Raw genomic sequence first — 24,596 nt, forward strand, 5'->3', positions numbered from 1 at the left:
TTAACAAGGCCTTGGACTTTCAGTAGGACGTCACTATCTATTTCTTGCGTCAAAACAAGCTGAAGTGTCGCTGGTTTCAAGTGATATGTACACCATATTGCTAGTCCAGACAAATCTTGTTAATTTCAAAGAGCATTTGTTGAGTGGGCAGCAATGAAATAGACAGGCCCACGTCACATTGTTGTTTGACACCAACTACCCAAAGACCAAAGTCCAAGCTCTTGTTAAATTGGTTCTAATCTATATAGTTTACAATCGTTAAGTTTAGTTTACAGATGAAAACTATACTTGAACGACCCATTATTCATAGATGATAGTTTGCAAATAATAGTACATTTTACTTTTGATTTGATATGCAGAAGTGGACTTTCGAAGTTTGCCGTGTTTCATTTTCACTGCATGTTTGCAAATAAACAATTTTCAGCGAAAATAATACAATCGTACGTGGATGTTGTGCATTAATATAACTACATGTATAATTATTTTTTCTAGTAGCAATTATTTGGGTTTAAATTGGAAATTTACTAGCCTTCTTTGCGATACAGAAACTTCGCCATTGCGAATAAAATAAGACGCAAGGGAGTGAAAAACAAGATGAATTTTCATTTACACTTATAAAAGTATGATAGAATTTTCATTATTTGAAAATAAAAAAATTAATTCTCCATTAAATTAAAACCATCATGAAAGGTATACCAACACAGAAAAAATTCATCATGACCACAAAAATTGATGTAGAACAGTTGTTACTGGGGTAATGTTATTTATTTAATACACACTGAACAACACATCATTTCTTCAGTATTACAATAAATCCAGTCCTTGGTTTTCATCATGTAACATGCAGATAGATCAGATCATATGCCAGTACAGTCCTAAGTACTCAGTCTTTAAAAGACTTGTCAATCTACGTTAATTGAAGTGAAGTACATGGTGTGACTCAGTTCAAGTCAATTATAAACACAAGGTGTTACTACATTGTTAATAACTTTGTGCCACTATAAATTTAAAGGTGGAACATATGGCACTGAAAATAAAATATTTTTATTTTAAAGTTCAGTTATGAATGTGAATGCACGTGTTACTAGATAAATAACATAATGTTACTGACAATAAAAGCATGTCATAATGATATAACTAAATTAAGTACATGATGTAACTGATATTTAAACCATGTTGTCATGGTATTACTAAATTAAGTACATGATGTTACTGAAATTAAACCATGTTGTCATGGTATTACTAAATTAAGTACATGATGTTACTGAAATTTAAACCATGTCATCATAATGAGCATGGTACTACTAGATAAAGTACATGAATATTACTGACATTTTCCTGATATGAAGTCTATGATGTTACTGAATAAGTATAATACATGATGCTAAAGGTGTGATTTAATAAGCATGTTATTAAAAGACATAAAACACAGATACTGTAGACGCAATGTTAACATTGGCCCAAAATACGATCAACATCAAATCATAGAATTTTTTTTTATATCTTATTAATGCAAACTAGTAATCATATTTGCTGAAAGTGACTAAATTGGCCTGTCCACAAAATTCCTTAATACATGTATTAGCTGACTAGATCGAAGGATTGTTGCAGAATTTGCCATTTCTGTGTGGCTCTGATTTAAAATCTATTTTCAAATTTATGCATTCATGAATAAAAAATCTATCAGTAAATAGCTCACAGCATAGAAATCTAATTTAGCCACCAGCAAATAGTGGGTATGTGTAATCTTTTTTAAAGCCAAGTACTTCCAATATAACAGTAAAACCTTTTTACCCTGTTCAGCTGACCCTTGTAACATTATGCCATTATAATTACTTGAGGGCTAAAACAGCCAACCAACCTACATGTACATCATATCGTACTGTATTTGCATGATCAGCTACTTTCTCTCAATGGTCAAGAAACATGTTTGTAAACATGAAACTGAGTGTAGTGTTTTGAAATGACATCTGTAGGATTTACTATGTTCATCAATAGTGTCAAACTTAAAATGACCACATGGTGCATGATGGTTACTTCATTAAAACATACATAATTTCATGTACAAAAATAAAAAGTAAAGTGAAAAATCCTGCTAAATGATTTTTGTTTATACCTGTATAAATTGTATAGAGGAATATGTTTTATATACAATTATATAAACAGTATAAAAATCTAGGACTATATCTTATGTAAGGTAGATTGATATGGAAGAGCAAATAATACAATGTATATTAATTACAAAAAAGAAAGTACATTAAAAAGAGATTCTAAATATAATTATGTATCTTGCATATATTCAGGTAATAAATTTAAAAGAGCTATATAAAACTCGCTTAAATCTAGATAAAAGCAAAATTGTCATTAAATTAGATTTCAGATCTCAGAAAGACATAAATATAGTCAGTGATATATACAAGCAAGTATATAAAATTCATAAATGTATCAAATTGCACAATACCTAATGATGATGATTAATTGGTTTTAATTAAATCAAATCCAACTGAATTAATGCAAAGTAATATCAAATAATGCAAAAACATTATGAGTAGTAGATATATGGCATTTTTAAATTGGTTAAAAATAAACATTTTAAATTGTTGAGAAATTTACTAATAATTTTCTTCAAGAAAGCTTCTTTTTGGCTCTGTGAGACACATTAAAAGCTAGTTTTCAAACTAAGTATTACTTTTTAGCATTTTATACATGTATTAATTCCAGACATTTATATTGATATTCTGAATCAGACAGAGTAATTAAACTAATCAATTTGTGATTAAATGAATGACATTCCTTTTTTTAATATCTATAAAGCATAATACAGAACTGTAAAACATGGTTGAACCATGGATACCTAGTGGTTGATTTCATAGCACCCAATTCAGATCTCACAGACTAACCAAAGTAACTGTCATGACAATTACAACACACTACATGTACAGCACTAGAAAGGATACAAAATATAAGGTAGGAATAATGTTTTTGTTCTTAATGCTCGCAGAAAATTTTGTTTCCAATGCTTGCGGAATGTTTGAGTAATACTGCTGACTACATCAAATACACATGAATGTTAATTGTAACTGTCTGCTGACTTGGACTTCTCACTTCACATGTGACATAGTTCCCGATGCAGCCGTAACCTGAATAACGGGGCAAAAATTAGAGATAAGATTCTTAAGACACAATGAATATTTATTTATTGTAGAAAATAATAACATTGAAGTTAATTGATAAACTTGAAGTTGGTTGTGGATGCTTCTTACAGGTACATTTCCAGAAACTGTATACATGATAACAATTAAAAGAGTGATTCATTAATCTTCAGCCTATTGTAAACTGATGACATCATTTATACCAGATTGTTTTATTCCATTCCCACTGGTGAGTGATGACAATGTTACATACCTTATCCATAACGATTTTCTCTGACAGATCAGATAGCTCAGTGGCAAATATGTTGACATGGAATGGAGCAAAGGCCTCTTCTACGATGCCCTTATTGGTCGATATTTTGGCCCTCATCATTGGTTTAACATTGCAACCAACCCTGAATTACAATTCATAAAGAAAATAGCACACAAATTTAAGAGCTCAGTTTCAAAAAGAAGTTTAAAGCACACACACACCATTTACATGTGTATGTGTAATTAAGGTCACAAGCATGCTTACTCTGTAAAGCATAGTAGCTTTGAAACAATTAAATCTTGGATCAATATCATTTACATTTACCTTATTTTCCATTAGAAATTAACCATAAGTTTACAATAAATGAGTAACTAAGGTACATGGATAAAACAAAGATAAAGCAATAAAGATTTATCACTATTACTAATTTGCTAATGCATCAAGAATATAAAAGAATCAAGTGCTTTAATGGAGATCATGCCGTAGTGATTAAAAAACCCAAATAAAAATCAATTAAATTTTTGGGTCCTTACCACTGAATGTAAACGAATTTGACTGTGGTGATATCGTCCACAGTGTCTGTCACTCTATACAAGCCGTACATGACTTTGGTATCATCAAGACTCTCTTTCAGCTCGGATAGGTCACCTGACCCTTTGCCGGTACATGTAACTGGTCCTTTTGCAGTTTCGTACTCAGCTAGCATCCATCGAGTGTCATCATCATCCTTACGAACCTCTCCTAACGCACACATGACATCAGAAGTAATGTCGATTCTTCCACCGATTTTGGACACCCCTGGGGTAGCTACAGAGGACTGCTGGGGAGCCCTCTTTTGTGGGAGTTGGTTATTTGTAAACCCTCTTTCTTGCATTCCTGGAGTCTTTGTTTCTAAAACTTTTGATTTCTTCCCTGTGTTTTCTTCTAGCTAAAATTCATCACCAAAGAAGGAAATGAGTGGATTGAAATATACAGTAGCTATTTAATCATCATATAGCAATATATAAAAAATATCAAAATAGAAAAAAAAATTAAGCAAATTGAATTTGTTTTGAAAATTATAGTACTTAATATACAATGTATGTCACATTCATGCTGACTTTTTCAATACAAACTTTACAATTGTTTAAGGTAATTTTTTTTAAGGCGGTATATGTTAGCCAGTTTACAAGACAAACCAAACACTGCATCCCTTTTCAGCCCTCTTGTCATTATCAAAATAGTTCCATTATCTTTTAAAGATATAAATGAAGAGACATTTTGTTGGACCTTATAACTGTTAAGTGAACACTGCTTATTTGCTATCACATGTAAATCAACATTTAAATCAAGTTAATGGATAAAATAGTAAACCCTGAAATGATTGCAAGACCTTCAAACAAAGCTTGTTTAGGTTTTCTTCAAATTTTCCATGGTGAAACAAAATTGTGAGTGCTTACCTGCTGTAAAATTTTGTCTGTATCGAAATCATCCCTGGAGTTTGTTTCTATCATCAGGTGAAACGGGTTAAATTTCTCTTCTATGCTGCCATGTACCACTCCATAGCGACCCTTTTTGCCAAAAGGAATTTGGTCTCCCATCCTTAAATCAATACGTATTAGGCTTAGACTTTATTTTTCCTAAAACAATTGCTCACATATGGATGACTTGATTTGATAGACATTGTTCAAAATGAAACTGGTTGCTGATTATTAATAATAACAGAACATGTGAAGTGTGTCCATATCAAATCAGTTAGAGATATTACAATCAACTTTACATGCATAAAAAATATGAAAATTTATTCTAATTAGCTGTCCATTGTTAGTTTTTGTTTCAGTACATGTACCGGGGTATACATGAATATATAACTTACCATCTGAAGTAAACAAACTTGATGGTGTTGGACATATCAAAAGTAGACTCATATCTGGCAAGGGCATACATGGCCTGAGTGTCGTCTAAATAACTGGCTATTTCAGCTGGGTCCTGCCCTGTTCGGAGGACGGTCAGTTTGTTGGGGTTACCATCTACATGCTGGACAATGACATACTTATCACCAGTGCTGTCATCTCGCACAGAATGGATGGCCTCCACAAAGTTAGCACCGTCAACAAATTCTGTTGATGTACTCATGGTTATTTAAAAGAAACTGTAAAGGAAATAAAAGCTAAGTAAATCACACTTAACTCAAGTACCAGATCATTGTTCAAAATAAAACACAACAATTAAGTCAAATGTGTTGTTAGTTAAAGCAAGGAAGGAATGCATAGCTAATTAATACATACCCTATCAGACTTATGTATATCTAATGTAAAACTGACTGCAGACAATAACAGCTTTAAAACACCAGATAAGTTTAATTTCCTTATCTAAAGTTGTTATAAAATGCCTAGCTTGCTCTCTAGCTATAAATAGACACACATATCTTGACTGCTGTTTTGGTCTTAGCCCAGGAAATAACCTTTTAACAGTGTGCTTTTTGTGGTCAGGGGGGGGGGGGGGATGTAATAATTTTCAAGAAAATCTCAAGGGGGAGAGGGAGCTTTAAACTAATTAACTTGTCAAAACCTAATATTCTAATTAAATAAACACATGTTCACTTCATTGAAGACAAAATAAAATACTTGTATTATTGTCTTATCACGGATCGTGATGAGACACTATCGTAATTAACACCGATTAATTAGTATACACACGTATATTTGCTGATTCCACGTAGTTTCTTGAGAAAAGGCATTTAAATAACATTTTACTTTAAAGAAATATAATATTACTTACATCGATAAAAAAAATCCTTGAGCTCTGTACTTCAGATTAACACATGCACTAAACTATCCCAGTGGAACAGAAATATCTGTCATTCTTTTACATCCGTGTACATTACTGAGTTAACAAGTATGCGGGGAATTTAAAGAATGTCTGGACAACAAAAGTGCGTGTCATACCTGGTTAAAAAGTAGATCCTCTGTTGTCACTGCCGACAGAATCCTAGGCTCTGCAATATGCTCTTACCCACGAGATACCACACCCAACCGGTCAATCCATCATTTCCTGATTCTCGAATTAGAGTGGTCTCCCGTTTATAGGGAACATCTCAAAGTTGTACATAATGCAAGCTTCTCTTGATAGTGAATGAATGACAATGAATGAACTTTATTCTCGTTACTGAATTTACAGTGTAGAGAAAATACTTTTTTTTTCAAGTTCAAGTTCTTTATTCCAAGAGACAAACGTTTCATAGGTTATACATATGAACATATACAGATTAAATAAACAGTAAGAAAAAACAAAGTGTACATAATCAATTTGGATAATTCACATGGAGAGTTCGTTGCTTGTTTGCATAATATAAATATTTACCTTTATTACACATTTCTTTAGTATTAGAGGTAGATAATAACTGTATAACTTTATAGACACTTGGTTTTCGGGAGTAGTATTTTTTAATATACTTAATTATCTCTTAAACTACGAAGTGATGGACAAATAAGTAAAAAATAGAATTGATCTTCGATTACATTTAAGTTGCAAGATTCACATTTTCGACAATCACGTGTTAAATTATCATACCTCCCTGTTTCAATCTTTAAGTCTTGTGAGGTCAACCGTAAGCGTGTAATTAATTTACGATATTTTACATGAATTGGTTTCTTTAGGTAAACTTGTAAACAAAAATGATCAACAACATGTTATATAATATCTAAAATAACAGATTCTTTCATAGTACTTCGATATAAATCGGCTAAGCCTAAGGTGGACAATTCTTTCCTAATATTTGAAATCCATATGTCATTATTTTTCACCATGTCTTCGTAGCATGCTTTTCAAATACAGTTTTTACTGTTTCTTAATTTAAACCAGTATTGAAAAATTGTTTGTTTCCTGATAGTCTCTAGTGGAAATCTACCTACTTCATAATAAACTGCACTGTTGCAGGGTTTTTTTCTGACACCCAGAACCTTTTTGCACTTTTTCTACAGCTTGACCTTTATGGAATCCCCAAATTTCAGCACCATAACTAAGTACACTTTTTACTTAAGTATCAAAAACATTTAATTGAGTTTCAACATTAAAATTCAAATCTTTCATTTTACTAGATACTTATGTACAGTATGTACATACTACAATATAATAGATGAAAGAGTAATACTTTAAATCAGGGACATATACACTATATAGTATATACAAATAAATCAAACTAAATAAGTACATGTGTACCGTGATGATTTAGCAGTACATAGAGCTTATTTTTTCTCGAAGCATATGAATTGGGTCACGCATAAAGTGGCGGGGTAGGGGAGCAAAACAATCAAGAGACGACTTTAAAATATTATAAATACCAAACTTAATTAGACATACTACTATTATAAATGTATACTTCTATCTCTTCAGCAAAAATATTATTGAATGCACCAACTGTCGATCGATGTGGATTACCGGAAAAATCCTACAACATTCGGGGTTTTCTATTTTTTTTAATTTTTGATGTACATGTAAGAAATATACCAATGCACGAAATGAACTGTTTTCAGACCTTTAAACTTAAAACATTGTTTTAGAATTGTCCTTTACTTTTGTGGGGATTAATTTAAACCAACATATTTTTTTAAAGCTGTTCAGATATTGTGGTAGAATCTCTTAATTTTAGTGTTTTACTGCCTAGACCAATAAATGCATGTAGTTTGTTCAATAATTTAACCATTTCAGTAACCATTTTTATAAATGATACATGTAATATGCATTCCTATGCACTTTCAGTTCCAAACAATTATACAGAATATTGTTCAAACAAATTAAACTTTCATTCGGTTGATAAGATTAATTCAAGTCAAATAGTCATTAACAGTAATTTAGTGAATTTTATTTTACTTTTATTAATTTGTAAAAAGAAGATGTACATATAAACAATAAAATATGCTTCTTTGATTATTCATGTGGGTTATGAAGGTAGCGATCATATTGCAGAGAAAACTGACATAACCCGCATGAATCACCGACAAAAGCATTTCTGAATCCTTTCCGTGCCTAATGTTTTTGTTTTGTCAAATTTTGATATGAATTTTTCATTAAAATTTAGGATTAATTTAAATATATGGCTTAACCCAGCTTATACCACAGGCACTTGCGAAAGGAATTGACAGACCCAACGTCTACCTATATTTCTTTTATAGTAAGTAGGCCTACATCTTTTTTCGTGATTTTGTTTGTTTGTTTGGATTTTTTTTTTGGTCGTAATATTTAGACACAATGTACTTTTAATTAAATCCAATTATAAGGTACTAGCATAGGTTTAGACTGTTTATTGATTTTTAAAGGTCTATATTTTTGCAAAACCTTGCCCCCCTCCCCACACATTTTCCAACTTTTTATACGAACCCTTTATTAGAAAAAAAATCCAAGTTTACCTCCCTTTGTAATCGTATTATAACCAATGAAAAGTTCGTGTATGATTCAGTGCTCGTCTGCCACGGGGAAAGAGGGGGAATGGATGAAAAAATGTTAACGAGAAGGTAGATATTTAAATAGCCACGATGTCTGCGGAAGAAACAACTGTTATTTCACAGGAAGAGGAAGAGAAACTGAAAGAACTATTTAACAAATTGGATATTAACAAAGACGGGAGGATTGACATCAATGACCTGACTCAGGCCCTGTCCACCTTGCAAGTTCCACAAACACCGGGTCATGCAAAGGTTACCTTTTTAGTGTCAATTTGTCAATGTTGTTATCTTATTGATAATTGTTAATATGATTATATTATGATATATTCATCTACTGTCATTGTTCATGTGTTTGCTGGTCATCATCCATTTCTCTGACATGACGTGATCAGCTGGGGGAACGAACGAGCATGCAGAACAGGTTTAGTCCGATTTTTAATGAATTTTAAATGCGCAGTTCCGAGTGGATATGGTCTTATATGAGTATAAATTTAACAACTAATCTCTCTCTCTCTCTCTCTCTCTCTCTCTCTCTCTCTCTCTCTCTCTCTCTCTCTATTCTCTTTTGAGAAGTGGACAGGCATAGCCTACATCTACATGGATGTAGGCTATGCCTGTCCACTTCTCAAAAGAGAATATCTCTCTCTCGTTTAGGTCTTGTAAGCCCTATGTTGAAATTTAAAATTCCTTGCATTTACTAAATGTGTAGCCGTGTTTTAAAGATGCAAACAAGATCAGTTGTGGGTTTACACAATTACACACTTATTTGCCTGTCGCAGCCCAGGACTAAGGGATCAGGCCTACAATAATCAATAGACAATTTAATAGTATTCAATATACACGTAATAAATAACAATTTCATTTGCACGCTCACATGTATTTGATATATCAATAAAATGCTTTATCATTTGCATTAGAATAATTACATTATATAATTAAATAATTCAAAATGATGTCATCAACTTCATAGATTCAGTTACTCGTTATAGTTAGCTATAAAGTAATAAATCTAGAATTACATATGATATAAATGTAAAAATATGCATATCTCAGTATATATATTTATGAAATTGAGCTGAGCTTAATAATATAGTGATGAAAACATCTGTGGGCAATGTAGCACTGTAACACTGTGTGTACGGTATATACGTGGCTAGCTAGAATCACTTGTCTATGCCCTGTCCTGAGTCTGGTCACTCTCAGAACCGATTTTTTAATTCAATTTTTTATAAAACCCTCCGACCCACCATAGTGGCTTGGTCAACCTGTATATTTTTAAAAATTTAGCTTGTCCCTTTCATAGATGAAAATACTTGACTCCTCAATTTCATTTAGGTCAATCTAAATCTACAAGGGTTTGTTTACATCGACAATTTATTTTATTGTCTAATTTTTTTTAGAAAAACCATTCATGCTGAACAACTAAATCCAATATAGATGTTTCTTGTTAACTTCGGCTTTCTTGGACATTTAATTATACCCCCGCAAACGAAGTTTAGGGGGGTATATTGGTTTCACCCTGTCCGTCTGTCCGTCTGTCTGTCCGTCCGTCTGTCCGTCTGTCTGTAGACGCAACTTTGTCCCCCCTATAGAATTTTTTATTACTGCATGGAACAGTTTGAAAATTTGTACATATGTTGAACACCATCTGAAGATGTGCACCTGCAATTTTTTTTAAGATCAGACAAGATTTAATGATTTTATGACAGTTTTCATTTTCCTTATTCTATATATTGTACACTAATGTTGAAAAGTAAGGGAGGTAATCCTTACAGATTTTATTAATAATATTAATAGAAAACACTCTAAAATATATTTATATAAATACATCCAGATGGAGTTTTTTGTCTTTATGTCTTAATTAATAAAAAAAAATTATTTTTTATAAGTATTCTATCAACTGACAATGCAAAGTTTTTGTTTGTCAATGATAAATTCTTAGGAGCTAATGAGAACATCAAAGACAAGTGTGGCTGAATTCATTTGTCCCAAGGGAGCCATTATCTGAATTCATTTGTCCCAAGGGAGCCATTATCTGAGCCATGGCTCAGATGGAGCATGTGTTTAGGGGAAATTGATAATCTGTAAAATGGGTGATGGTTTTGGGGCTATTTTAAAACTGTTTCATGTAAACCAAAAGGTCTATCATTATAAGGAAATAAATAATATAATTATTAATAAAGAAGTTAAACTATTTTTAGAGGTTGTTGAAATTTATTTGTCAAGTAATTTGATGAAGTGACCCTATTGGGCATTAATTTAAATGAAATTCAAAATTACTGATATGATTGTAGTGTTTTGGCAATTTTAAAATTGTTTGTAATATTAGATTTTCTTTTTTACATATTTTTACATAGTATGGTAATTATGGTAATGTTTTGGGAGTTTATTAAATTTAACAAACTCATCAAAGAAAATCATAGTCCTATGGGATCAATTTTCTGATATGGAGTTCAATTGTGCCATAGGAGAAAGTGAGGAAAATTTGAAACAACTAATTGCATCTGTCAAGACTCTTATTAGAAAGATATTGAAAGTTTTATCAACAGAAGAGCATTGCTTGGCTACCGGTATTTCTATTCACTGCAAAGGGAGGGGTTATTGTCATTTTGTTGGTTTTTCCTTAAATCAATTAAATTAAAAAAATATATCATCAAAAACATACATTTGTAAATGTATTGCTGTTATAGATATGTTTTTACAGTGAAATTCTGACAATTTTGATTTTAATTTTTCTTTGTTAACTTTTTTTTTTTTTTTTACAATTCTAGAATTTTTTTTTTTATGTGTTCCAAACCTTAATTATTATTCAATTCAATTATTTGTCCCATTTGAAATTAGCCTAGCGGGGGTATTAGTCCCATTAGGACAGTTCTAGTTTCAAATTAGCATTTCTCCACAATTTGTGATGTGTGTTAAGTATATTTTCTCTTTGTAGTCACTAGTGTATAGACAAAGGAAACTATAAGTTGATAAAAGCAAGGCTTTACTAATCAATTTATCAAGAGACCAATTTCGAACTTTAAAGTTAGTTAAGAGCATTTGAACGTTATTGAATCCATGAAAGTTTTATTTCACTTTTCACTTGAACTAAGCAGAAATGGATGTGTACAGATTCGTTTAGTTTATATAAAAGGTTTTATATTTTTGTTTGTGGGAAGGAACTTCTCAATCACTTTTAAGAGTTTAAGGTCTAGGTAAAGTGAAACATTTATTGTTACTGTTAGTAAAATTGTACAATATACGAGTAGAATTCCTGATGGTCACTCATTAGACGAAATATCCACTTGCCTAATACCTGCAGGGGCTGACAAATCCGATTGCCCGACGCCCGGGGCAAGTGATTTTTCCGATCGGGCGAGTAAAAATTTGGTAGGGACTTGCCCGTGGGCAAGTGACTTTTTAAACTTTCGCATATGTACTGAAAATGAAAGTACCGTATCTTGCCGAATATGATACGCACTTTTTTTGCTTAAATTATACACCACGATAGGATTTTCACATGGGTTTTTTTTTCAAGTGCAGTACGGGTCATCATCATTCAATAAAACTCTCACTACTGTTTCCTTAGTACTACGTATTGTTCTTGTGTTTGTTTATCGTAATGGTTAAAAACTAATCTAATCTTTGTTAGAGCCTTCAACTGCAAAAACTGTTTTGATTATAATCTGCCGATAGATAAATACTTATAAAATGGCAATTTTTAAACGTAAATTTGAGCTGTTTATTCTATGTGTAACAACTTGAGGTGTGTTCACCGTCTCCATGTACGCCGCTATAAATGATGCTAAAAATAGATATGTGCTTGTTATCACTCGCTAATCGTAATCATAGCCGAAATCTTTTTGAAAATTAAAATATCAGGCCTAAAATGATTAGATATACTAGTAATTAGATTAAATTAAACAACTCACTAAAGATTCATTTCACCTTTATTTTTAACACCTCTGTGGCCTTATTGAAACTACGGTTGTGAACGCGTGTGCACTTGTCACCAATTATTTTGGACATTCACCTAAGGTGAAAGAAAATAACAAAACACCCAAAACTGTTAATAAAATGTTTGTTTTTACCTTTACAACAAATCCAGTTAACTATCAATATGAAAAGTGTTGATTTTTTCACATTCTCGAGAAAACCAAGAGGAAGAGATATTAAATAAACACCATATATATTTCATAAAGAGTACTAAAAGTGGGAAAATTTAAAATAATGGGCAAAAACATAATACAGTATGTTTATTGTTTATTTTTAATCACAATAAAGAAGTTGGTAGGGCTAGTAGATATTGAGGTAGGGCAAGTAAATTTTGCCTAGCTACTTGCCCGAGGGCAAGTGCCTAAAAAATGTATTTGTCAGCCCCTGTACCTGTGTATTCCTTGCGTTCAAGCGAAGAGTGATTTTCTGTCAGTGCGACGGTTTCACACCTTTCTGTAAAACAATTGGGACTAAAGTCAAATACTGTTTACTTTGACAGTCATAAAACGTTGCCTGGGTGGGGGTGGGGGTGGGATGGGGAAGGGTGGTACAAAAAAATTATTCGCAACTGATACTACATATGTGTAGTAGCTTTATATTCAACAAACATAAAATGATATCATTTAGTATTTTAAGGATAAAAATAAGCATGGTTAAATATCGGATCTGTGTTGACGGTTCTGTTGGTAGTGGTTATCAATTCAGGGTTGACAAATGAATGATAGATACTGTTTACACAAATGAAAACCCAGTTTGCTGTCACATTGACAGCTTTTTCTCTCTCTTTTTAAATACATTAAATTGATTAAAGAAAATTAAAATTGGCATATAAGATTGGTCCACATATTGTATTTTTTTTACTTCACCTTAGTCATGAATAAGTGCAATGGCATCAGTGACAAACCAGCTTATTATGATTATGAACCACTACACATACAGCATCAAGAGAGTTTCTAATTCACATGCATTATTAAACTGCTACACCATGTCTAGATTTGATCAATAAATGGAACTAATGTTGAAAATGATTATCTTAGCTAGTACATGTACTAGCAGTTTTCTCTGGAGATTCAGTTGAGCCCTTCTTTTATTACCAGTTGTGCAAAGGTTAATTTTTTGACAGTGATTCTGTACAACCTTTTTTTGTTTTCAGAAATTCTTTGACAAGCATGACAAGGACAAAGACGGTTTGATTGACTTTGCAGAATTTGTCAAGTATGTCACAGATCATGAGCGAAAACTGCGGTTGTACTTTAAGAAAATTGACACCAATGATGATGGTGAGTAATCAGTTATTGAGAAGGATAGATAACCATGAGATATTGATGACCAGTGTTATCCTCCCTGCTGTAAGACACTCAGGGATATCCTATACGGCTCAGTGATCAACAATAACTATTGAAATATTTCAATTTAAGTAGAAAAAGATTAAAATGAATTAATAAACTTTAGCTAAACAGAGATTGGAATACACTGGGGTTTTCTACAGAAAATTTTGCTAACCATCATGCAAGGACTTTAAAAATATTTCAAGTAGAAAGAGATTGAAATAATGAAATCAATAATTAACTTAACAAAAATTTGAATACACTGGGGTTTTCTAAAGAAAATTTTGCTCTTTTTTAGATCAATATGTAGATGTGCATATTACCATGCAGGATATTTTGATTCCATTATTTTTCTGTTAATTATGGCCCTTTTAACTTAAAAATTTGACCATATATTAAATATACAGTACTTATTTATAGTTTATATTCATGAACAGTTTCTAAGTGCAACTCCCCATGCATAAACCACAACATGGATTTTATTTTAAACTTTGTTCTAGGTATTTGGGACACAATGTGTAGATTTCATTATTTTTCTGCAAATATTGACACTTTTGTCATATTTGAAAACAAAAATGTAGATGTGCATACTTGCAGGAAGTTTTTAGGATTTATGCTTGTGTTAAAATCAAATTGTGTATTATTGCATATTTTGGCATTCATTATGTAGTATTGTCAAGTAATGGGGGAGTGTGGTACATGTATATGAACTTGCTCACTTTTTCTTTCATTATAGATGAGAGTCAAAGAAAGACATTTCATTTTCTTAGAGAAATTTTATTAATTTTAGTTATTAAATTTTTCAGGTTCAATTGACAAAGAAGAGATTATTGAGTCCTTCAAAAGACTCGGTGTTGCTATTGATCCAAATGAAGCAGACAAGTTGTTGTCCAAGTAAGTCATCAGAGGTTAGGAAATTGTTAACATCTAGCTTTCTATCCTTCATATAACCCGTATACTATAAAGTGAAAAGTTACAAGATGCAGAATTTGTAAAAGGTATTTCTGGGAAGAATATTGAAGTGTTTGGTTATCAAAAACCATGTTAAATACCTATATAAGCTGTGAATCATTGTTATTGATTTCTTTTCAATAGTGACAATTTGTATAATTATTGCTCATTACTATACATGTGTTTTACATGTGTCATTTGGACTGTATCAATGCATCTTTGTTGGACAGAATGGACAAAGACAACACCTTAAAAATAGAATGGTCAGAATGGAGAGACTACTTGCTCCTGTCCCCATCCCAGAATATAGACGAAATCCTCCAACACTGGCGACACGCCTCTGTAAGTCAATCTTCTGAAGAATCCTTTGCGCATTAAGTTCTTTATATGAATGATTCAAACAGAAAAAAAACATTAACAATATCTTACCTCACCATAATACTGTTGGTACCAGATATACTATTGTTCATATTCATTACACCATGTTTGTAAATAATAGTCTATCATGCTTGACTTCCTAATAAAACCAGTTTTATGGTATCCTGGAATGAGTTTTTTTGGTTTAAGCATTGAAGATTAACAGATGCTGCCATTTATGCTCTGCTCTCTGCTTTCATTATTTTTTTCTTAGTTATTCTAATACATTTTTTTTACTGTGTATTATTTTTAAATAGAGAAACTGTGTAAGTATAAACTAGGTGAGTATTGATGGTTACCTTAAAAACATTTGCTTTGAATTTCCATTAACCTTACATTACACTCCATTACAACCCAAGCTTCACATTATGATAGTGTTAAGACTAATTTGTTATATACATGTATATTACCTAAATGGTACAGATCAAAGCACTCTGTTATGTGCCGTAATGAAAAGTACTTGTATTTGTGTGGTTCAGTGGGAAAATTGAAATTAATAAAAATGCTGATTTATGATAAGGTTCAAGAATTATTAGTATTGAAAATAAATGACCAATTAATGAAATACAGAGATGTACTGCATCAGGACATGTATAAAGAAAATTGACTACCTTATAGATTTACAACCAGTGGCACTCTGTAAATATTGTTCATTTTCTTAGATTTGATGAGTAAGATAAAGGCCTCATAAATTTAGAATCTTTCTCATTGAGTTATTGAATCAAGGTCTTTGAAGAATATTAAGAACATGACTAGTGAAATGGATGGTTCATGGAACTTGTGCTTGTTGCTGATATGCAAATGGAAGAATAATTTCACAGCATGTTTACTTTTGTCTTTTTGATAAAAAAAATTCTAATAAAGAAAAAGAGTCAGATAATACATGTAAGAAAAAATCTACTCAGGAAAGTCAAAACCCAGTAATCACTATTTACTGATTGACAGTGAATGATCTTGGTTCATCTGCTGTCATGCATGAGATTTGATGATTCATCTAAGGGAATAAATTTCATGTGATTTTTTAGAGTGATTATATGATCTAGGGTAAACAATGCCAGTTGGTTCTGGCACCGATAACTACTCAAGTTCATCTTCTTTTTATGTGGAGAGGAACAGATTTTAACTATAATGAAGATAAATATTCTTTATACCAGCTGGTTGTCTGTTTCACTTCAGCATTTATTAGGTACAACTTTTTGTTTAAAAGTTTAACATTTAAATGTTGGATTACATAATGAGCAAGATTGCTACTGATTATGAGTATAGAATTACCAAAGTTTCTAAAGGATTTATTAGTACAGATTGGTTGAATCATAATCTGTTGTCTTTTACATGTTGTAGAGATTACTTCTTTATTGGAAGGGAAAAACCCATTTGTCTAGTATTTAAATCATTTAGGCATCAAGTTTTACTCAATCAGTTGGGTTATGTTGACTATGAGTGCATGGTTTGTTTGCTTATTTGTGTGTCCTATTATTTACTGTTACTAGTGAATTCAGTGATTTGCTATTAACCAGAAAACATGTAAAACCTTTGTAAATAGATTCCATGATTTCCAGAAAACACAACTTTAAAAAAGGAGAAAATGATAGCAGATTGGAATGTTGTGTAAATGAATTGTGAGGAAAGAAACATTTATAGATGATATATAAACATCCAGCAACATTTTCAATGTGAATGAATTATCTAATCTTTATTATCAAATGGCAAAGTTTCATACATGTATACATGTATATTTAAGCTCTTTTGTTACATTATTGAAATATTTTTCACCCCTGGGCTCATTTTTTCCTGTGGATCATTAAATTATTGAAATAAAGGAAAACAGATTTTGCATCCCAGCGTGAGGTGATAGATGGCTGTAGAGAAATATAATGAGTTGTCATTATAATTTCTTGATAATAATGATTGGAATTGTTTTCTTTTGAATTCCTCTAGATGATAGATGTAGGTGAAAATATCATCATACCGGATGACTTCACTGAAAAGGAAATGAAGATGGGAATCTGGAAGATTAACCTGATGGCAGGAGCGATGGCGGGGGCAGTGTCAAGGTCGTGTACTGCCCCACTGGATAGGATCAAGGTCATGCTGCAGGTACACCTCTATCTCACGATACTCAGAAAAGAGAATCTGTTTCATTTTTAGCAGACATGTTGAATATTTATGACTTTAATTCATTAGATCACTTTATGGTAGAATTTGCAAATACAAAAAATATACCCATTTTGTGGCTCAATGAATTTGGGATTTCAGTGTCTTCAGATAGAAAAATAATTCAATTTGAACTGATTCTGGATTATTTTACATTACTAAAAGAAATATTTTGCTCGATATACCAGTAATATGATAATTGCCAACATATATTTGACTTTTGCCTAGGTATGTACTGGGGGGTTTGTGCCTTTGTATATACATGATTGTACTTTTACATGGAAAGCCTTAATTTGTATGTACATGTACTTTGACTTAGAAAATCCATTCTTAACTCCAATTTCTCTATGAGCTAAAGCCACATATGCCATGATATGGTGTCCTACCAGCTACATTTACATTAGTTTGAATGATGGTTGTCAAATATTAAAGCAAAACAGTATTGTAACACATTCAACAGTTTTTGGTTTGATTATGTAGATGTACATGCATGATTTTCTGCATAGGTACATGGAACCAGCAAGAACAAATATGGAGTGATCAATGGTTTCAAACACATGCTGGAGGAGGGGGGAGTGAAGTCCTTGTGGAGAGGGAATGGTGTGAATGTCATTAAGATAGCACCAGAGTCAGCCATCAAATTCATGGCTTATGAACAGGTATTTATGGAATTTTTTTTATTGCTAAACAATGAATTTTTTACGTAAAATTATGCTGCAAGTTTTTGACATGCATTTGAGAAAAAGATATAACACAACAAATACAAACTTATTTGTTTTAAAACTTCATTGTTTCATAAAAATCTACAAAAGGTACAAATAGCTATCTGGGTGAAAAATAAATGTATATTTAGTCTTAAAAGGAATTAATCATAAAGATACATGTACTTTAAAATTAATAAAAATATATTAAAGTGGCTTCTCAGATCTTTGTTCCAGAATAAAGTGCTGTGTTAACAAAAGTAAAAAATAACATATTTATCAACTACATCACTATGCTGTTTCAGTATAAGAAAATGATCCATGGTGACACCAAAGGGGAGCTGTTAGTTTGGGAAAGACTATTGGCTGGTTCATTAGCAGGAGCTACAGCTCAAACCATCATCTATCCAATGGAGGTGAGAGAAAAGTGAATGTTCTCAACTAATGGGGAACTTGGAGGTTGTTAATGTACATGTAGATATGAAATATTGACTTGAGCATGCATCAAGATTGTACTGTAGAAACCATCCCGATGTAGTCCTTGTCTTCTCACACTCCAAGAGAAAATATTGTACCTGTTGCATGAAAGTTTTAGTATAGTAGAATTTTAAACTATTACACAGGTGCTGAAAACCAGGCTTGCTATTAGAAAGACTGGCCAGTATAAAGGAATTCTTGACTGTGCAATGAAAATCTATAAACATGAAGGTGCATCAGTGTTTTACAGAGGATATGTGCCAAACTTATTAGGAATTATTCCGTACGCTGGTATTGATTTAGCTGTATATGAGGTAAGTTTATAACTTTCTGTAGATAAATGAACAAGATCAAATGACTTTGGCAAATCAAATGGATGCTTCATTTTTTCCATTACTGTGGAGAGGAGAGGAAAGATTGACAAGTTTTGTGGAAAGTGACCAAATTCAAAGACACCTGTAGTGACCCATGCTTGTATCATGCATGTTACCTTTATTTGTGTATGTCCTAGATAGTTGTATTATTACTGAAAAGAAATTTTCGTCCTGACCTTGACCTACAAATCTGTCATCAATATTTTGTGGTTAATTGTTGTTTGGAATATTTGAAAAAGAATACTTTTCCTTTATAAAAAGTTAAATTAAGTTTGAAATTTTTAGTCAATTATAATTGATTATGACACATTCCTTGTCTTTTTCACTTCCAATGTCTGGTTCATAATTTTGTAAAGAAAAAAAAAACATCAGACGCTCATACTTGGCATAAGGAGCTCAATTTATCAAGACAAAGGTCACAATATCATTAATCCCAACTTCTTTTTGCTTGTCCATCTCTTTCCCAGAACCAATTTCAGCCAAACTTGACACAAACATCTTTTTAGTAAAGGGCTTTCAAGTGTCTGAAGATACTGATCTTTCTTGGAAACCAGGAAAAGGCAAATTTAATTTTGGGGACGGGGGTTAAAATTTATAATGAAAATTAATTGGAGAAAATCTTCAAAGCTCTTGTGATATAATGTGATAGTGAGCGTATGTGTTAAAATTTCATGTTTAATTAAATCATTGTTCTGGAAATAAAGTGGGACTGGTTTAAATACCTATTGTCCAAAATGGACATTGTTAGATGTAGTTGGTTTCTTAGATGTGTTTTAGAAATAGTGGTTAATATGCAAGTAATATACTTCAAGAACTTACTATTCATCAACAAGCCCATTAACATAAACTGTAGATTCCTTATTTCACGCTATATTGTAGTACTTAATTGAAGTTAATTCCCTGATCCTGCTGTTTTGTATCAAAACACGAGAATTTAAAATTGCGAGTGCAGAACTTTTATCCTAACATCTTATAATTCTCAACTCTCATAAATATATGCGAGAGTTTAAAATCCACAAAGGGTGCTTCACACGATTTTACGCGGATATTAATTCCTCGCGTTTAATTAGGAATCTACAGTAGGACCTTTATTGCTTTTTAACTAAACTTACTCTTGATAAATATATTGCTACATTGTAGATAATGGTTTATACAAAATATTTCTCTTAATGTTTGTAGTATTTTTGTAGACTATGAAGAAATTGTATATGAAAACATATGAAAATAAAGATCCAGGAATATTTGTGTTACTGGGCTGTGGTACCATCAGCTGTACTGCCGGACAGCTTGCCAGCTATCCCTTAGCACTTGTCAGAACCAAACTGCAGGCTCAAGGTAAGAAAGTATACTACAACACTAGACTGAAATCGGCCAACTTTGGCCATTTTTGAGTACCACCATTAGTTGACAGAAAAAAAGTTTGATAGTTGATTACTTGTTAATTAAAGAATACCAATACATATTTTTCAAGTTTGATATCACCTTGTAGTAATTGGAAGCATTTCTTTGTTACAGGTGCAAAAGCTGATTCAATGGTGGGACTTTTCCAGAAAATTATAAAACAAGATGGATTAACAGGACTGTACAGAGGCATTGTACCAAATTTTATGAAAGTAGTTCCTGCAGTTGGAATAAGTTATGTAGTGTATGAAAAGTCACGAAACGCACTTCTAAATCCATCTTAGGAATAGAAAATTTTGTTATTTATAGATTACACTTTATGACCTATACATTTACAATATAGATGTTGTGCTGTATGTACATGTATTTCAGCGGAATGTTACTGTTTTATTTATGTACCTTTGTATCGTGTACATTCTACATGTGAATACATTAACTAAGTACATGCATTCTATGATTTTTCCTTCAATGTATATTTTGAATATGTATTGTACATGTTTTGAAGATACATTATGAACAATTTTTAAAGAGAAACACCTGTAGTAACTAAAAAAAAAAATCACTAAAAAGAAGGGGATAAGGTCAGACTGTTGTTTTCCAGCATAAACCAGAAGTCTGAAGTTCTAACATGCTTTGTCTTATATACATAGATATGTTTTCTTGATTTTTTTTGTCAACATGTAAAATGTATATTTAAACTTTAACAAGTAACTATTACATAACACGGGTCCTCAATATTATATAAATAATTTTTATATGTATCAACAATTGCTCTTCAGTTGGTGTCCCCATACATGTACATGTAAATATATTGTGAAATATAATGTGGGATTTTTTTTCATTTATTTAATAAGATGACCTATAAAGCAGATTCTCAGCTTTATGTGTACATGTATCAATAAGTGTTCGGTGTTCTTCATTTTTCATTATTTTTTTTCTCACAACTCTATTCCCTTTTATTGTCTTTCAAAAAACTTTACGCTGATTCTGTGAGAAATGATTCACGTGTAGCATAATTAATCTTGCCTATTTGTTCACATATATCAGTAAACAAGTACTATTACCTTATTTTCATGTATAAATCCATACTTGCATGCAATTTACTTTGTGTGTTATTACAATAATGATAGGACAGCTCAAAAGTGCTAAATTTGGCTGTCTCATAAGTAGCGTAATTGGCTGTCTCATAAGTAGCGTAATTATCAATTTCTTTCAAATTCTGTGAATGACAGATACTGTTAAGATTAGTACATGTTATGTAAGATGTAAAATGGTGTTTATATTTTCATCAATGTTATTTCATTGCTGTTATATTCAATAGAGTTCTCTCTTTGTTATAGGATTTATAGTCTGTCCCAACTATTGCTCTATCACTTTTTGATGATTTTTAATTAAAATACACATACCTGTGAAAGAAATACACTTTAAAATCGATAAAAATGAAAATATCCACGATATCTTTATTGACGTATTATCATTTTTCATTCATGAAAGTTCAGAGGAACGAAAACAATTAAATTTCTTATGAAGATTATAATGGGAAATAGTTACATCTTTTTACCATTCAGAACTTGCTTGGAATATCTTGCACAATACCTGTATTTAAAAGTTATCATTTGGGCTATTTCATGGCTGATTCAATGCAAAATCCCTGCAGACTTTCTCTTTTGGGTTGTTATTGAAACCTGAAGCAGTAGAGGGGGCGTTTCAAAACAAATAATCTGGACATTTTTCATATTAGTGGATGAACATAGTTTGAACACAAAGGTATTTATGATTATCAAAATATCGAGCGAAAAGGGGTGGAAGCAATATCTCGGGACAGCTAGAGTATGATAATTCCAATATACTTCCATGACACCTGGTTAGACATATTTCAAACATTTTTCATCTAATGTTGATAATACAGTAAATCTTTGTTACTGGATTTTTTATTTCATTTAGATGTAAGGTCTCTTTTAGATTGAATATTGAGTTCATATCTCTTATGGGAACAATGATTCAATCACATTTTCTTACTTTTATACCTTTATCCAATTTGAATAATGTAGATCATAATGCACATGAATTTAATATTCATGGGAGGAAAGTCTCTTCAGGTATGTCACATAAATGATAAAATGTTGAAATTATTTTTGCATTACATTGTGGTATGGCACATATAAAAATAAAAGTACTTTTAACAATATATGAAGACATACATGATTGTAATACATGTACTTTATCTTTGGTACATGTGTAACAACAAAACACATAATGATTTTGCTAGAAACTTATCAATTGTAACTGTATTGGTAAGTTTTAAACATAGATTATCAATTAAAATTTTAGATTAAAATTTCTTGTTAAAGAAAATTTAGCACATCCTGAAATGATGTGAATTTCACTGGTATGTGTATACATATACCGGTACATGTATATGTATACTTCAGCATAAAGTACACAATTTCAAATCTGATGACTTGATATCCTTATGGATTAATTTGAAATCCATTGGATTTTTCTTCTCTCATGCAAGGTAAATAAGAGCTACTTTGCCTTTTATTACAATTTCTTTTGTTATTTGGTTTTGAATTTGCAATGTTATGTTTTTAATTATTTTTTGTTTAAACTGGAAGTTGTTTACGCTGCATTCCATGAATAGAATTTAAATGTTATTTTATAGTCTGTCCTCTTTTTTTTTTTGTGCAAACTTTTTTTTTTTTTTACGTGATCCCTTGGTAGACGTGTAAGTAAAAAGATACCCATCTACGAGTTCATTGAAAGCTTTTGTAATTATTGTTGCAACGTCTACTGAAGCAGTCAAAGAGAGCACTCAAGGAGACTTCTGGAAAGCTGTTATATTTTGTTCAATGTACATGTATTACTTTTTATACTTGAAATAGTGAGCATAAAAAATAATTATGAATAAATTATAAATTAATACAACTTATGTGTTTATATTTTTACTCAGGGGACCCATTGCTGATGATTTTCATTCATTGTTGTCTGTTGAAATAGTAATAAATTTTATTTCTTGGCGCTAAGATTCAAATTATGGTTAGACGCTTCTCTAGAATGAAGATTGTATTGACGCTATATTTTATTCAGTGTTTCTGTCAAACATCTCTCATCTTGAGCGTATTTTCTCTAATCTTTGCCTTATTTGGCTCGTACTTCATCTACAGAGTGCCTTTGGGGATAAGGTGTGCAGTGACTGAACCAATATCAAATGTACCAGGTAAATATAAGATCGTAAAACTGTGTTAAAAGATACCAGAATGAAGCGCTAATGCAAATATGCTCTGTGTAGGCTTTATTACTGTAAACGTACTACATTTGACTGTGTATTCTATTTAGCACTTTCGGCAGAATACGGCTTCCGCTAAATCAAGTTCATCGCTAAATGCTATGCGTATATGTATAAGAAAATGCACATTAAGGAATACGCTAATTCAAATCCACGCCAACTTGTTCAAAAACTAATTTCAGCCAAATATCGTACACGCCAAATATAATACGTTTACAGTATATTGTGATCAATTAATGCAGGAGCATGTATCGAAAAAATTATGAGCTTGCTCAATTTTTCTTTCACTACAATTCCCTTTTTTGTGCAAAATAGAAATAAGTTGAGGTTAATGGCACTATACATGCATGTACTGGGTAGGTATTGTATATCTTAGGGGAAAAATACCCTCAAAAGTAAAAGCATACAAATCAACCCAATAAAAACCTTTTAGTCCCCTTGATCCTCACATTAAAGGGGAGAACATAGCTATAAATTGCTAGCTGTCTAGAAAGATATATACCAGTATGAATGAGTGAATCTACAGTAGTAGATTTAATAAAAAAATTCTTAAAATGTATTTGTTTTCCTATTAGTCTGTGTATAAAGTGAAGATGCCTGCAATATACTAAAAAAATCTGTAAATGCTCACACAGATTATGTCCAAAAATGAGCCTTGCCATTGAGCTATAATGTGGAACAAACACAAGATCTTTGCA

At 31.7% G+C, this 24,596-nt stretch overlaps 2 protein-coding genes across 4 annotated transcripts; one reads left to right on the top strand and one right to left on the bottom strand.

The window, feature by feature from the left end:
• Positions 1–743: 743 nt before the first annotated feature.
• LOC105332765 (uncharacterized) lies at positions 744–6,489 on the bottom strand. Of its 3 annotated transcripts, none has more exons than XM_011435457.4 (6): positions 6,333–6,489; positions 5,261–5,536; positions 4,845–4,986; positions 3,939–4,333; positions 3,406–3,547; positions 744–3,140 (listed from the first exon to the last, which is right to left on the bottom strand). In XM_011435457.4, exons 2-6 carry the CDS (start codon positions 5,518–5,520, stop codon positions 3,102–3,104), a joined length of 978 nt encoding a protein of 325 aa, XP_011433759.3. In that variant the 5' UTR covers positions 5,521–5,536; positions 6,333–6,489; the 3' UTR covers positions 744–3,101. The 3 variants fall into 3 exon arrangements, with proteins under 3 accessions (XP_011433759.3, XP_011433760.3, XP_011433761.3); XM_011435458.4 differs by lacking the exon at positions 6,333–6,489 and adding an exon at positions 6,166–6,313; XM_011435459.4 differs by lacking the exon at positions 6,333–6,489 and adding an exon at positions 5,673–5,807.
• A 2,335-nt stretch (positions 6,490–8,824) lies between these two features.
• Positions 8,825–23,537, top strand: LOC105332764 (calcium-binding mitochondrial carrier protein SCaMC-2). Its single transcript, XM_011435456.4, has 10 exons — positions 8,825–9,080; positions 13,960–14,086; positions 14,941–15,028; positions 15,316–15,427; positions 17,441–17,599; positions 18,163–18,315; positions 18,663–18,773; positions 18,981–19,148; positions 20,399–20,543; positions 20,724–23,537. The coding sequence occupies exons 1-10, from the start codon at positions 8,919–8,921 to the stop codon at positions 20,891–20,893; spliced, it is 1,395 nt and encodes a 464-aa protein (XP_011433758.1). The 5' UTR covers positions 8,825–8,918; the 3' UTR covers positions 20,894–23,537.
• The last annotated feature ends 1,059 nt before the right edge of the window (positions 23,538–24,596 follow it).

The sequence above is a fragment of the Magallana gigas genome, chromosome 2 (genome assembly GCF_963853765.1).
Source record: "Magallana gigas chromosome 2, xbMagGiga1.1, whole genome shotgun sequence".
NCBI lineage: Eukaryota > Metazoa > Mollusca > Bivalvia > Ostreida > Ostreidae > Magallana > Magallana gigas.

Coding starts and splice junctions, on each gene's coding strand:
- LOC105332765 (XM_011435457.4), bottom strand. CDS start 5,520: ATGAGTACATCAACAGAATTTGTTGACGGTGCTAACTTTGTGGAGGCC. Junction 4,987..5,260: donor AAGTTTGTTTACTTCAGATG/GTAAGTTATATA, acceptor TATTGATTTAAG/GATGGGAGACCAAATTCCTT. Junction 3,548..3,938: donor AAATTCGTTTACATTCAGTG/GTAAGGACCCAA, acceptor ATTGTAATTCAG/GGTTGGTTGCAATGTTAAAC.
- LOC105332764 (XM_011435456.4), top strand. CDS start 8,919: ATGTCTGCGGAAGAAACAACTGTTATTTCACAGGAAGAGGAAGAGAAA. Junction 9,081..13,959: donor AAACACCGGGTCATGCAAAG/GTTACCTTTTTA, acceptor TTTTGTTTTCAG/AAATTCTTTGACAAGCATGA. Junction 20,544..20,723: donor AACCAAACTGCAGGCTCAAG/GTAAGAAAGTAT, acceptor TCTTTGTTACAG/GTGCAAAAGCTGATTCAATG.